General features: G+C 36.4%; 1 protein-coding gene across 14 annotated transcripts in view; it reads right to left on the reverse strand.

The window, feature by feature from the left end:
• Positions 1-15,412, reverse strand: part of LOC146374785 (neurexin-1a-like) — a 254,486-nt gene that overhangs the window by 217,696 nt on the left and 21,378 nt on the right. For 8 of the 14 annotated variants that reach the window (XM_084949137.1, XM_084949135.1, XM_084949139.1 and 5 more), the window contains 2 exons: positions 14,082-14,111; positions 12,849-12,896 (listed from right to left, as the gene is read on the reverse strand). The exons of 1 other annotated variant lie outside the window; for it this stretch is intronic. In XM_084949137.1, coding sequence (XP_084805263.1) covers positions 12,849-12,896; positions 14,082-14,111 — 78 coding nt within the window. The remainder of the gene's footprint in view (positions 1-12,848; positions 12,897-14,081; positions 14,112-15,412) is intronic. 5 more of the 14 variants (XM_084949142.1, XM_084949141.1, XM_084949147.1 and 2 more) reach the window with 1 other exon arrangement.

Here is a 15,412-nt window from a genome sequence, read left to right on the forward strand (position 1 = left end):
TCAGGGATAATGATTTCCCACATAATAGAAGAAATATGATAAACATCAGTGTACAATCTGCTGCACTCAAAGCAAATTAAGTGTTTGTCACACAAAAGTCGGTCTATGAGAGATTAAAGTGTTACCTGAAATAATGGATTTTCAATGATTAGCCTTGTTTGTATCTGGATAATCTCAAAGTTGATGCCATCCACAAATGCTATTTTACTTTTCAGGGTAAATTTAAAGACTTGCTGTGTTGCTACTTTGAGTCCCAGTAATGTAAAAATCTAGTCCCATAAACTCAAAATGATAAAGTCCAAGGATAAATAACAACTGACTGTGAACAAAACTGAAAAGTAATGGTGTAGCATGGGTTTATTCAGACAACCACTTTAATCTTTGGGAGCTTTAGCACGTTCATGAGAACATGGACATTTTGGCAGCTCCCCTGTGACCTTCACAGGGAGTGAATTACTACAGCAAGGCCATCTAAAGCAATCCTACTACAACAGCACAGCGTATCAAGAAACATGAGCAATATTAAGCATTAATAAAAGGTAAAATTGGTCAGTTCTATTTAAAACTATAAAAAAAAACTTGATTTAAGCTCTTATTTTTCTAGTCTTTTGTTGCAATGTACAGACATACAACTGAGATTGTGTAATATAATCCTTCCTTTCATAGCTTAATTGTTGTGGGAAATTTCAGCCTGTACAAACGCACTTATCACTAAAACTGAGATCACAAAGAAACGTGATAGGTTATTAGTGCACTAAAGGGAATAACTGCAAATGAAACCACGAGTTTATTCTATAATTTATGAGAGGTGTGAATGCCACTAGAGGGAAACCAACAGTTTTAACTCATAAAGACACAGCTTCTATAATGTGATACACTTGTTGCTCTCCATTCTTTTAATAAAAGAGAAGGCAAATACTTTTAGATTTTCACCCTAACACTTCAAAAACAATATAATAAAGTATACTATAATATACAAAATAATAAAATAAATATATAGGACTGAACCTTTAGTTTGTAGCAAGGAGGTCATGCATTAATATAATCTGAGTTCAACAGTCTTGGGTCCAGTCATCCTTAAAAGTCAGAAGTGTTTTTTATTTTTGTGTACATACAAGTACGATCCATGCTTACTTCTGACTGTAGAATAATAATAATAATAATAATAATAATAATGATGATGATGATGATAATGATAAGAAGAAGAAGAAGAAGCTTTGTCTGTACGTTTTTTAATTTGTCTGTGAAATCCTCTTAAACTATTAAGAGGTGCAAAACCAGACTGCAACAAAGATACATCTTAAGCCATTAAAGGTTTTTGTCTATATCAGATATTTTGATATTATCATGCCATCTAGGATCCATCTACGTGCAAATAACGCCAGTTTTTGAAATTTATGCACCTATAACACCTTCTCAAAGTATCAAATTTTTTCAATTTCACAACAATAACTTCTAGTTAATATATACAGAAAACTGGGCATGATATATTATGGTGCCAACACATGCCTAGAAACCACCTAGCAATGGTTAAATGACTTATTTTTAGCATATAAACAACTTCTACCACTTCTATTTTTTTTTTTACTATATTCAGTTTACATATGTTTGCCAACAGCACAAAAAGGTCAAACAATATTGTACCATGGACATGTACTAATCTGTATAATGCTCAAAATGCTAATGCTAAAGCCATGTGATTTTTTTTTTAAACAAAGTGATCATTCTATTTTTCAAGCATGTACATGTATATTTACAATCACTTTCACTGTGAGGTTTCAGGAAAAGAGGACAGATCTAATTACAGGGAAAACAATAACTTAAAAAATAAAATAAAAACAAGTCAGCTGATATAAAATGTATTTTTCTGTTCTTTTAAGGCCCAATTTTATGAGCTACATTCATTGCTGAGTATCATCATGCTCCTCTTAACTTTCTAAAACAAAAATTAAATGAAAAACAGGAGTAGTGATGCCATTTTGATGTTTCTCTGAGATGGCTCTCATCCACAAACCAAATAAAAATGCACTGATAACTAGACTCTCATTGATAGAGCTGGATCAAGTGCAGCCGTGTAAACTCTCTCTCTCTCTTTCTCTCTTTGTCTCTCTGAGGACATGTGGGCAAAGCACAGGTGATTTGAATCCAAGAACCACAGAGGAAAAAAAGGCATAGCAGGAAATGAAAGAGAAGGGCAAATGAATAGCACAGAAGCAAATGCATGTACTTCCCCCCAAGTGAAAAGCATTACTTAGACAAGCATCAGCAGTAAAAGCAAAAAAAGATATTTCTGAACATAGTAATCATTCAACGCTACTTTGTTACAAATCTCTGAGAGAGTATTTAAAGACATTACAGAACTGAATAATTACTTAAAAGGTCTGAAATGTCTGAATAGGAATAAAAAAAGGTGTAAACATGTTGTAAACAACATGTCTTCATCACGTGCCATTAAGAAGTAAGATTATTGTGATTTTTTTTTTTTGGCTTTATGACATAAATGTCAAAGTAAAAGATAGATATTTTGTATAAGTTGCTCATTTCCTGAACACTATGAATAAATATTAAATCGTATATTTACAGTTCATTCTAGTGTTTTACTTGGAAATGCAGTAAAACAGAGAAAGGTTGTGGAATATTTTCTGAGGTAGTTAATTAATTTTATCTCATCCATAAATGTTTCAATATAATTAATGACCAATAATATTGCTTTCAATTGAATTTACGATAACAAAATTAATTGGAATGAAAAACCCCAGCACTCTCTCATTAATGAAGAGTTGCTTTGTTAATATGACCAAAAGTAACCCCGTTCTAGCTTACCTTTTAGCAGTCAATTAGCACTGATCATCATATATGCATGTGCAGTCTTTAACGGCATTCTCAACGGAAGTCATTATTCTGATCCTCCATCACAAAACCACAAGTGGCTAACTATCAGGTATGAATGGAAATTAGGTTGCATGGCAGCAACAAAGAAAAAAGAAATCAGAGGTTTGCCTAACAGGAAACATTTGTCTAAAAGTCACTCTCCTCCAGCTGAAAGCATAAGCAAACTATAATGATTGATCGCAGCACATTGTGTCCATTAAAATTCATGACACTTGTAATCTGAGCTTCACTGGAGTGGCATAGATATAGGACTTTGTTTATAATTATACAAGGGACATGAGCAACTTGTTCAACAAAGATGGGGTACTCAGAAACGGAGGTTAATGAGAAACTGCTTCACTATGATAGTAAAAAGTGTTCCATTGTGCTCATTACACTGCCATGCAGGTTTCTTTTTTGAATGGGGAAAAAATCTTACAGATTTTGAAGACAAAGCACAAAAAGAGAAAGGAAATATTTTATATTTATCAAAAGGGAATACAATTCTCCCTCTAAAGAATGGTTTTGTCCCTCGGGACATGTTGGTCTTGAGCATAATGACTCTCAGTGTAGACCTTCTGAGACAAATTGCCACTGACCCCCATGGATTTTCCAGGGCACACTCAATTGGAAATGGACTATTCAATTTCCCACAGGGAGCCTTGCCATTTCCTTGCAATGCATCACTGAAAAGGCATCTACTTTCGGTTTGGTCAGCTAGACAAAAATATTCAGTCAATGTTGTAACAATCACGTGAAAGCTCTCGAGTCCTAATTAAAGTTTACATTTTATTCATTAATTAAACGAATAAATAATTGAAAGAAGGCAGATCTGTTTAGCTTTAAAGAGAGCTTTAAAGAGCCTCCTCAGGAAAATGTATATAATGTAATGATGGCCAGTGTTGGTCAGGTTACTTGAAAAAAGTAATCAGTAACTAATTACGGATTACTTCCCCCAAAAAGTAATCCCATTACTTTACTGATTACTTATTTCCAAAAGTAATTAGTTACTTAGTTACTTTTAGGGGAACTAAAAAGTAACTAGTTCCCCTAGGGGATAAAACATGATTTATCCCCTATTGCTATTGCTTTATAGGTGATAAAGCAATAGATCTTTCAGCCAATTCTACTTTTTCTGCATAATCAATCATACAAAATGTAATCAAATGGAAAAGTCTCTTTTTAAAACTTGTTTTATTAGTTTTAATCTTTTCACTTTATGCATCTAGCAAAAATTAAATTATATGCAACATTCTCTGACTGGAAGAAATGTGTTTAACATTTAAACCTATTTTCTGCACATTCCAGCACATAAAATAAAATAGGTTTTTGTGTGTTTACACTCACTCTTTCAAATAAATGCAAGTGAAACACAGCAGAAAATAAATAAAATCAAACACTCAGTGGTCCTGTTGCTCTATTTTCACCTGTTTAGCAGGAATGGGCCAGGCGGATGTTTGCCCTGGTGCAGGTGTGCAGCAGCGGTCAGTGGAAGATTCCGTGGCAGCGCACTCGGTGCTTGCTCGGAAGTTTAGTGGTTTTTTTGCTGTAAAAAGACGTTTTCTTCCCACGCACTGTACAGCGGACGCTAATGTTTTTCTCACTTTTTACGGAATCAAACTCAAAGTAAGGTCAGTACCTCCACGCTTTAAACGCTGAACACTCATACTCTCTCCCGCACTCGATATATTATCCATTGTTGATCTGCACACAGCTGTTGTCATGAACGTCGCACTCGCTTACGTCATTGTCATGAGACGTTCTCGCAAAAAACTCACGGCTTTAGTAACGCAGTAACGCAGCGTGCTTACGGGAAAGTAACAGTAATCTAATGACCCTTTTTGCAATAGTAACTTTACTCGTTACTTAAAAAAGTAATCGGTGAAATAGGTGAAAAGGAGGGCGTCCACATAAAAAGTTTACTTAAATGAAAGATTATTTTAGTGATAAGGCCATCACTTTCACTTTCACCAGATGTGGTGTTGGTTAAATGTATGTCAATGATCAGATAGCTGGTCAGAGTCTTGACACAAAACTCTCATTATCAGGGATTGGCCATCACATCTGTGTTTATTTCCATAGATATCATACTTTAAATGACTATAATGCCAATGGAAAGAGAATACATATACATTTATCTTAGAAAAACACATGAAGATGTCATTCTGTAAGAGTGATTCTATATAAGTGAGTCATCCTTTGTCTTTAACACATCTGGAAGGAAACATTCTGGGTTTAAAGTGTAAAAAGGAGAAGATGAATGAAGTGTTCGGGGTGGGGTAGCAATCTCATTGAAGGTGGTTAAGCCAATGGTTTATGCTATCATAAATCACCAACACAAAGCAGCACCACAGTACAACACATTACTCTATAAACTTGTAGAACTTAGGCAGGTCTCATTTCACAGTACCTACTGCAAGGATAAATGTAATTTTAAACCATTTACAGTACATTCTAACAACACTTGGCAGCGTTCCATCAGTGAAGGCCAGTAAAAAGCCCATCATCCAAGATCTAAAGGCTAAAACACAACTAAACAAGCCACCACGCAAAGGATGCATTTCAAAGTCTACAGCTGAAGTATAGGTATCTACCTTTAATCTATTTTCTGCTACGATTCATCCACTTCCTTCTGGGGGCCAAGAAATAGAGTTTTTCATCACTACAGTCTCTCACCGGCATCGACCAGCGTTATTGATCGGGAGCAGATCTCCTTCCACTCTACCTGGGGAGCCAGATGAGCCTTGTCCATATTGATCCAACCTTTTTATTTTACATTCTATGTCACCCTTTCTTTAGGTCAGGGAAATTTATGCTTGTCATTTTTTATAGTAAATATTTGTTGGGAAACGTACTGATAACTATTATTTCAAAGTCTACTTTGGGATTTTGTTATGATTCACGATCAGCATGAGACGTGAGAAAATGCTCCCACATTCCAATTCCGTGACTTGAAGACAAGCTACTGCTTGTCTGTCAGCAAATCAGGTAAGCAGGTCTGATGTATGGAAGTATTATATATACTCAAAATAATGAAATGGAATTTTGTTTAAAAGGAAGAGATCCTTCTTCAATTTCTTTCCTTGATCATTATATTTTTCAAATGCTATGAAAGTCTCATGTCTCTGTTTTCCAATCTCACTTTGTCACGCTTCTTCTTTTCATATAGTAGCCCTCTCGCATTGCCCATTTTCTTGTGCTCATTCTCTATGCCTGCTTTAGGTCCTTTACTCTTCCTCTTCCAACCTTCCCTTCAGGAAGAGAATCTGTGGTAATGTACTAATCTGTGGAGCTTTAGTGCACTGTTGCCAATCTGCCATGTCAAGATACACAAATCTCACTTGAGGCAATTATAGGCCTTTTTCTCTGTAGTGCAAAGTCAGTTTCCCCAACTTGGTTGCTGTAAAAACCATTTCTGTGACACATCACGTGCAATTATCTTGGTTTTAACAAACACAGATGACCGTTGGTGTATATAATAGGTAAACTAGACAGTCCAGACAGTCTAGACAGTTATATTTGCATGCAAAAATAAGCTCTAAGTGTAGAGAACACAGTATATACAAAATCTAAGTGTAACAACGTACCTAGTCCATTTAAATTCAAGAAGAAAATGAAAGAAAATTGTTTACATCGTTACATTTTAGTTCACACACGTTTATTAATAGCTATACCTAGCATCGGCATTAATTAACATCACAGTCAATAATAGATGCACCTTACTAACAAAGTGTGGCTTTAAACTTAATTACAGTTAAGTGAGAGAGACTGCAGATATAGCAGGCAGATGTGGATGGTTTTACTTTTACAAGAATGTATTTATTAAATTATTATTATTATTATTATGTTTTATGTTTTTTTTTGTCTACTGCCCATTACCTCTAATTTTAAAATGTATGCAATGTAGTAGTTGTTGTTTTGTTAACTGACTGTCCAACCGACCGTCCATTCCCTTCCCTGTCCCAGCTGCCACAGGGCAAGAGGCAGGGTACACTCCGGACAGGTAGTCAGTCTGTGACAGGGCTAGCACAACCATTCTCCTTTAAATTCAAACCTATAGGCAATTGTAATCACCGGCTAACCTAACCGCACTAACTGCATGTGTTGGAATCGTGGGAGGAAGCGGGAGTAGACGGAGAGAACCAACGAAAACACAGGGAAAACATGCAAAGTCCACACAGAAAGGCCTCATCCAGATGGTGGTTTTGAACCCAGGATCTTTTTGATGTGAGGCATCAGTGCTAACAATTAGCACTGTAAACTTTTCCCCATTGTTTATTGGAGGATTTGAAAACATATTTTACCTAATTATTTCTAAGATGACCTGGTCATTTACATACAGCACAGTATTTGTTCTGTGAATCTCTAATCAAAGAACATCACCTGCTTGTGCAAAAAAAGAAAAAAACACATACATAGGTATACTGTCATAGCTTACTAATGAATTATTATGATGATACTTAACTCATTTAGCTCACCCTCCCGCTAGCATTAATCATGTTTTCACACTGTTGTTATGAGAAAACTTGAGTGATGACACTGTATGTGTGAAAATAGTTTTGACAGAATTCTAGTTACATCCTCTTGACTCAGTGCATATACAGTACATGCTGCCACTTTATGCTGTCTCTGCAGTGGTCGCTCACTTCTTTTTCCATAGAACAGTTGCACACGTGGGTCGTCGGCCCCCAGGGCTCTTTTGCCTGCAGCTACTAGAACCCTCAACCAAGCGTGCTTCCTCTTATAGTTTATTTACTGTGCTAGTGGATAAGCTTTGGAATCTGGGTTAGTCAACAGGGATATTTGCTTGAGCTTACAAAGTTAATGCTAAAACACTTAAGCAAATACATGAACAATGTTGCAGAAGCTGTAAATTTTTTTAAATGAGCACAGTGTAATACAGATATACAGTTAATTAATTTCAAATGTGCATACTTTACATTGCCTGGAAGAAAGAGCTAGTGATTTGTATGCAGCATAAGCTTCAGTCAGGCTCTGACTGGGGTTTTCAGACCAGATGGTGATGCTATATATAAATGCAAAGACCTACAGACAAACATAGTTGCGCTTTGTTGAAAATTCTGAGTCCGCATCCCAAATAACACTTCCACTGACATTTCACATGATGAGAAATTACGATGACCACTTACTGTAAGGTGTTATTAACTTTAAGTGTGGCCTCCAGGAGAAGTATGAATCAAGACCTTCAGAAATGAACACTCAGGGCCACCTTTACTAAAGTATACCTGCTTTTCTTATTTTTGAAGTTAGTGTCTATTCAGCAAGAAAAGAAAAACTGCCACAGATATTGTATACCTAATGTCTAAGAAACTAATCCTGTCAGTAGAGCTAAAGGAATTTCACAGACACTCTTCCAGGTTTCATGTGAACTTACAAAGGCAACATCTGTTGTTGATTCAACACACACCGCATGATATCGTGTAACCTGTCAGATAAAGAAGGCACAAAAGTCTTGACAATTTCTGCACTCTGACATGCTGCTCCATGTTATCTAAAAAGTATTTGTTGCTTTCTATTGCAACACTGTCACACACATGGATTCTGATTGTAGCCACGATAAGAAAGTATATAATGCATTAAATTGCCTTTGGTTCATAACGCTGAATATTATTGTTTTTCATCATGCCTGCCTTTCTTATGATTCCGTCAACACTATCATACATTATAACAAATATAAACTCAAGAACAAATGCTTACTTTATAGTTTGATGCATGATTATGAATATTTGTGCTCTCATCCCAAAATATCATGTCATACTGCCAAAGCTGCTTGTCAAAGCTGCTGGCATCTGACATGATGACAGCCAGGGGTAGCAGTGGCTTAAGATGCTGGTAGGTTTGCAAGGAGATTTTCTGAGATTTGTATTTAGCATTTTGGTTTATTTTGTTATCTGCGTTTTAGTTTCAGTAAAACATAGATATGTGATTTCATTCAATAATAATTTATTTTTGCTTGCTTTTAGTGACTAATTAGTGTATGCACCAAAAACTAATGGTTATGGTTGCGCAGCAAATCGACCTGATTAGGTTTAGAAACAGATCATGGGTTAGGGCTAAAATATGCCCATTTTTAAGATTAAGCCTGTACATTGTAAATGATGCTTGAGGTATTCAGTATGTTTAAATGCGATGACTAGGTATCCTGAACAATATATATGTTTGTGTGGATCGGAGCTGGATTCATGTCACCATTAACATAACCTGGTAGACAAGCTATCCCATTAGTGCTAACACAAATTAAGTGCGGCACATGCAATCTTAAATCTTCATTCTAGTCAAACTACAAGAGTACGTTATGTAGTTCCTTAAAAACTGTGTTAAAAACAACATAAACAACATAGACTGTTTTGTATAAATTGCTAATGCTACCGAGTCATAAGCAGTTAAAGTGTTAAAGTCAATATGTGACCCACCTGCCGCTACAAACTTCAATACAAAAACAAAAAAAAATCACTTTTTATATTAATAAAATAATAATATAACTGTACAGACTTTGGGTAATTTCAAACTGAATTTCTGTTATTACTGCTGCTTACCTGCAGTACCTCGATGACCCACCAGGGTCCCCAGGACACATTTCAGGCATCACTGGAATAATATAATTGTAGCTATATCTAACTGATCTATACCTGTTCATTTATATGTGTGCTGTACAAATATGTTGACAATGGGCAAATTTTGCCTGTCATCTCACAAAACTGACAACTTTACTGTAAGGACAGAAGAAATGTGGAAGATATAACCATCCCAACCCCTAAGCAGGCCCTGATCAAAAAACAACAACAAACATATTCCACTCGTCCGCCTTGTTTTCACATGCTGCTACACTGGCCATTGTGATGCCAGAAGTAAAAATGACAGCCATGGTTAGGCAACGAAGGATTTCAAAATCCATTACAAAACATTTTATTTTGATGGCTAAAGATTATTAAAAAATGAGTTGAGTTTGAGATGTGAGATTGATGCTACAAACAAATTTCTTAACCCTGTAAAGCCTAAATAATGAATTCATTCCTAGAAGATTCAACTTCTTTAAACTGGAGGGTTTATTGAAGCTTCTGACAAATTTGACAATAAAAAAAAGAATTAAATAATAATTTTGCATATACTAGCTGTAATTTGTATCATGTTTCCGACTTTGGGCATTTTTGCCCAATTTTTCACTGGCCTGCGCTCACGGTGTCCTCAACGATCCACACCCAAGTACACATCAGTTTGTCTCAGAGTCCCAACTTCTCTTTTCAGTACTGATGTCTCGCGTTCATACACACGTGCTTTTGAAATGCGCTCCTACACTCAAAACGTTCGTTTTAGGATTTTATGCATTTGGTAATTAAATAATTCCCAAACACAGCTGTCATTGAGGGAGCATTAGCGATGCTGGGGTCTGTAAATTACATGCACGCCATTCCCAAGTCCACCTTAACCACCCACATTTTCAGAGTTTTCTTGTGCACTCTGCATTTACACAAACACAGCATGGATACCCTCATACGAATGCAAGCTTTGACCTCTTCATATTTGATAATAGGCTCTTACAGCATTTGCAGCTATAGAAACTGTCAAACTCTCAATAATAACTCTAAATAAGCACTTGTGTTAAAATAAATGGATGGTTAAATTAAACAGAAAAATTGAGGCACCGTTTTTATTGACCTGAACACACTCTTATAGCACTATATGCTACTTTTGAGCTATATCTATTACTGGAAAATACTGATAATAATACAGATATTCTTTTATCAAATGTTCCTAGATTGCGAGATTAGATGGGGTACTAGAATTGAATTTAGCTAATGCACCTCTCTAGCGTTTATGATGTTGGTTTTGACATGCAAAATTTCTGTCTTGAGTTTTTTCTGTCTCGTGTGGCTTTTTTCCATTTATGATTCACAGCATTTATCCAAAACACTTGCAAATCTTTGTTCAACTCTAAAGTCGTTGCTATAAATACCACCAAGCAATGGGCAACTTCACTGGGTGAGGACATGAATCATATCTACACTCTGTTAACTCCGGTAATGGCTGTGAAATTATCGCTTTTGATAATTTGATATTCATCTTATAAGTCACCTCACATGTATCAAACAAAACACTATGAGGTGACTCCAAAAGTTACTATTTGAAGAAATGTGTCATCTTTACACGTCTATGACACTCAGTTAAAAGTCCGGGGTGAGTCAGGCTTCTGTAATATAGTAGAGTATTTTAAATATCCATTTAATTTGACATTTAAAATGTAGCACAATATGTACAAGGCAGCTACCAGAGGGATTCGCTTTCTCACTTTACAGAAAACCTGTGGCATGTGAACACTACAATGAGAAGAGACATTTCCATGTTCAGAAACTGAAAGCAATTACATTAGAAGTATACTAATTTAGAAATAGCACAGTTGTACCTGTAAGCCTGTCTGCACAGCCTGCAGTTTCTCTTAAGCTGCACATGGCAGTTTATTGTGATGAGTGCAATTAAATACCCTGGTGATTTGTAGGTCAGTGTATTATGACTTATCCTACGGCATGCCCTGCTCGCTAGAGCTAGATGGAAACAAGGTTTCAGGAATCCGGTGGCAGTGTACCAGCTGAAAGCAGTGCACATTCACAAGCCCATTCTCAAACGGCTGCCCATGAAACGGGGTATAAAGCAGTTAACATGACACAGCAGCACCTTGGGAGGAAGGGGTGGGAGGGACAACATAATGCACAATATTCTCACAAGCTTATAGCAGACAGTGAATGCACTGTCGCTCTGTGCTCGTTCTTAGATTTACCACACAGCATGTAAAAGGATTGACTATGTTTCACACTGTACAACACGGGGGACAGCTAACCATGGCCCAAATTAGAAGCAGTGTTCCACGTATGGCAGATTTGTGCCTCATCAGCATTATCTCAATCTCTCCCCGTGGCTTTCCTTCTGCCACGTCCAAGCTGAGTGTGTGGTACAGTGTAATAAAACCAAAGTATCAGAAGCCTCATACTGTACACTATACACAATTCAGTATCAAGTGCGTAATACCTCAAAGGGTTTTATTTTTGTGCAATCGACTAACCTTCTACATACGCAATTCCTTATATGTACATGCACATGATGCTTTTTTTTTTGCATAATTTTAGAAAAATGTTTTGAAGTCACCTACAGAGCTAGATTTATTATTAACAAAAAATATAGTGAATATATGTTGCATGTATGTCAAATTTGTATGCATCCATCTTCAAAACCGAAAATAAAACACAAAGACTTACCTTAGCGGATGGAAAAATCAATGTCTGTATTTAGCATGGACAGTGGGTTTTATTTGTGTGAGTATGTGCGTCCATAACATAATCTATACATTTTATTATGACGACTTAGTTGAAGGTTAAGTTAAGGCAAGTGGGGATTGTGGTTTGGCTTAAGGTAATTGTCCACAAATTGAATTTAAGCCAATGCAATATCTTTCCTTGTAATAAGAACATGGTGTGTTTGTGTGTGTATGTGTGTTTGGTCACAAATAGCACTGCAGCTTTAGTAGCATGGCATTTGATAGCACAAAATCCAACAACATAATTCCTCACACTGTGTGTCTAAAGGTCACTTGGAAGACTTACCTGTTTAGATGATGCTTCACAAGTACATGATAAGAGACAGCATTATCGTGATATTTTTCTATTTGGTCTTAAGAAACAAAAATGCTCCAAACTAATTTGCAAGGAATTTCTACAATCAGAACGAATAACACAGTCAATTTTAAGACAAAAGTCAAGCAAAAGCAAGAAAAAATGTATTTTCAGAATGCAAAAGGAAAGACTGATTGTCAAAATCAGTCTTTATTATGTTTCAATTGAGTTATAAAGTATTATTAAACATTATTTTCTAATTAGCAAACATTAAACTGCATTACACTGATGTAAGCTGAAGAGGACTTATATAACTTCCAGCTTTACTTCAACTTGAAAGAATCAAAGTTTTACCTTGAATGCTCAGTAGGGACCTTAGAAGCCAAGCTTCCCCTCTCTGCCCTGAGGAGGAGAGTCAAATGGGAAAGATCAGAAGTCTACTTACCCCACAGGGAGAAGAGGTGAGGATCACAGCCAGGATGGGAGGCCCACAACACTATGATCAAGCCTCACCCACAACCCCGAAAATCATGATTTGAACAGAAAGCTTGTAGTTACCCCAGTGGTGGTGGTGGTGGTGGTGTACTGGAACTACGACAGAAACTAGTGTGTTCATATGCCCATGTGAGACTTGTTTATGATCCCCATGCACAAGCAGAAAGGAACAAATGGCGCAGCTTAAAAGTGTGAACACGAAGTGAAAGTGGCACCTACCTTGAAAAGCTTTCATTAATGGTTGAAAAAGCAAGTTTCAAAAATGCCAATGACTTTATATACTTCATTCAGCATGAGTATATAATGTCACAAACATGGCTAGCTTAGTTCAATGAAAACTCAGAATTAAAAGGGTAGTACCTTTACTTTTACCTATGAAATTTGATGAAATGTCCATGAAGAAAGCATATTCCAGACAAAAAGGGAGAACAAAAGGAGAGGAGACACGAATAAGTGTCATGGTCACGTCGGAAAAGGACAGAGGACAGGAGCAAGAGGCTTGATGACTACAAATATGTGCAATCAGAAGAGAGGAAATGTGTAACTGTAATGGGCATAATGATGAAAAATAAAACCAAAACTTCTCATTCTATCTGTGCTACATAATAAAGATGTGCAGGATCACAAAAACAGAATGGACAGACTCTGTGCAGACAATCGTTACATGCATTACAGGAGCGAGGACAGATGAAGATTAGCTTAAAATTTCAGTAAGCCATTTACCACCACCATGCATTACATTCAAATGACGCTGATGGAAGTGTCTCGTTACTCTAACCACATTCCCAGTAAACAAAAGAACATGAAGTAAATTAGAATAATTAAAAAGAAAGAAAGATGGAAACAAATGGCGACACAGCAGAGTCGTGAATAGAAAGCTAAATGAGCTTGAAAAGATGGGGAGGAAAAAAAAGTCACTGAGAGAGTGAAAATTAGCCAGGTCAGTCAGTATAAGTGAATTGACAGCCCATATCTGAAGCTTCAAGCCTGGATGTTAAATAAGAGTTACAGGCACGCACACACACTTCTGAGCACAATGGGAGCAAGAGGGACAAATGGGGGAATCGCTGGAAAAAGGAACAGAGCTCATACCTTGGTCGCCCATCATCAGGTGTGCCAGACCTTAAAGGAAAACAAGAGCACAGTCAGCAGAGAACAAGGGATCATGGGAAGCTGTGTGACACTGACACGCAGGCATCTCTTTCAGAGCAGATGTCTGTGTTACTTGAGGAGTGTGGATAGGGAAAAAGTGGGAAGGAGAGAAATAGGAGGATGCATAGACAGGGTCAGCAAGATGAGCATTTAGTCAACCGAAGCAGGTTGCAATGCATCATCATCATCCACTTACTAGATATAATTCAGAAATTTAAATTCAGGCTGATCTTTGTGCTCTAAGATCATCATTCCGCCTACCACCCTTAAAGAGCAATCGCTATTCAAATATAGACCTGCGTTCAGCTAATATTTGATTCATATTCAAACAAAATCATACGGGTAAAAAAGATGAAGATGTCTTCTGACGCAGTTTTCTGTTATAAATCGTGTGTTCTGCTTAGCCTTTCAGCTTCACATCTCAAATACTCATTTTAAAATTAATCTCAATACAAACAACATGACCAGCCTTGCTTAATAAAAAGGAAGCTTTCATTGTGTTAAAAGTCTGCATGGAATAAATTAAGATGCCCTTTTCCTTTTTATTACAATATACTTACCAACAAGATTCAACCAAATAAATTCTGAGCTGTGATAACCACGAACAAAGATTTCAGTCAACAAAAATCTGCATTTACTTTATTAAATGTGCATCTTTAATGAATTTATTAAAAAACATTTTTTTTAGCCAATATTGCGCTCAATAATTGCTTCAATCTTTCTTTTGTCAGTGTTTCTTAGATTAATAATTTGGTGCTACTAGCCCGTACTAGTATCAGATCTGATTCACATGGTCCTAAAGTAGACTATTGATTAAATGAGGCAATCAAAGCAGGCACAGAATTGCTGTACAAGTATTCACAGTTAACCCTCTGGGTAGGTCTTCAACTAAAAAGGATATCCAATCCCATTCTCCAAAACTACATATAAAAAAAATCTAATCTTTGCAATCTCATGCAAAAAGAATCACTGTGATATGAGTAATAAATGGACATGCTAATATCGGTGCTTGTACCCATTTAAATAAGATATTTTACTGACCCTTTAACGCCCTTAGATCCGTTTAATATACATTTTTAAATGTCTTGGCTGTGAAGGCTATGGTGATATACGAGTATTCTTTGAATACCCAGAAATAACAGAGAAAATTTAATTAATCAGACTTACCACTCCAGTAACAGCGATACTGTTACCCTTATAAAACACTGAGAAGCCTTAGCCATAACAATGTGTTAGAAAAAAATAGAACCAGTTTCAATTACAATACCCAC

Source organism: Perissodus microlepis, chromosome 13, assembly GCF_051167445.1.
Source record: "Perissodus microlepis isolate ML-2025 ecotype Zambia chromosome 13, ASM5116744v1, whole genome shotgun sequence".
NCBI lineage: Eukaryota > Metazoa > Chordata > Actinopteri > Cichliformes > Cichlidae > Perissodus > Perissodus microlepis.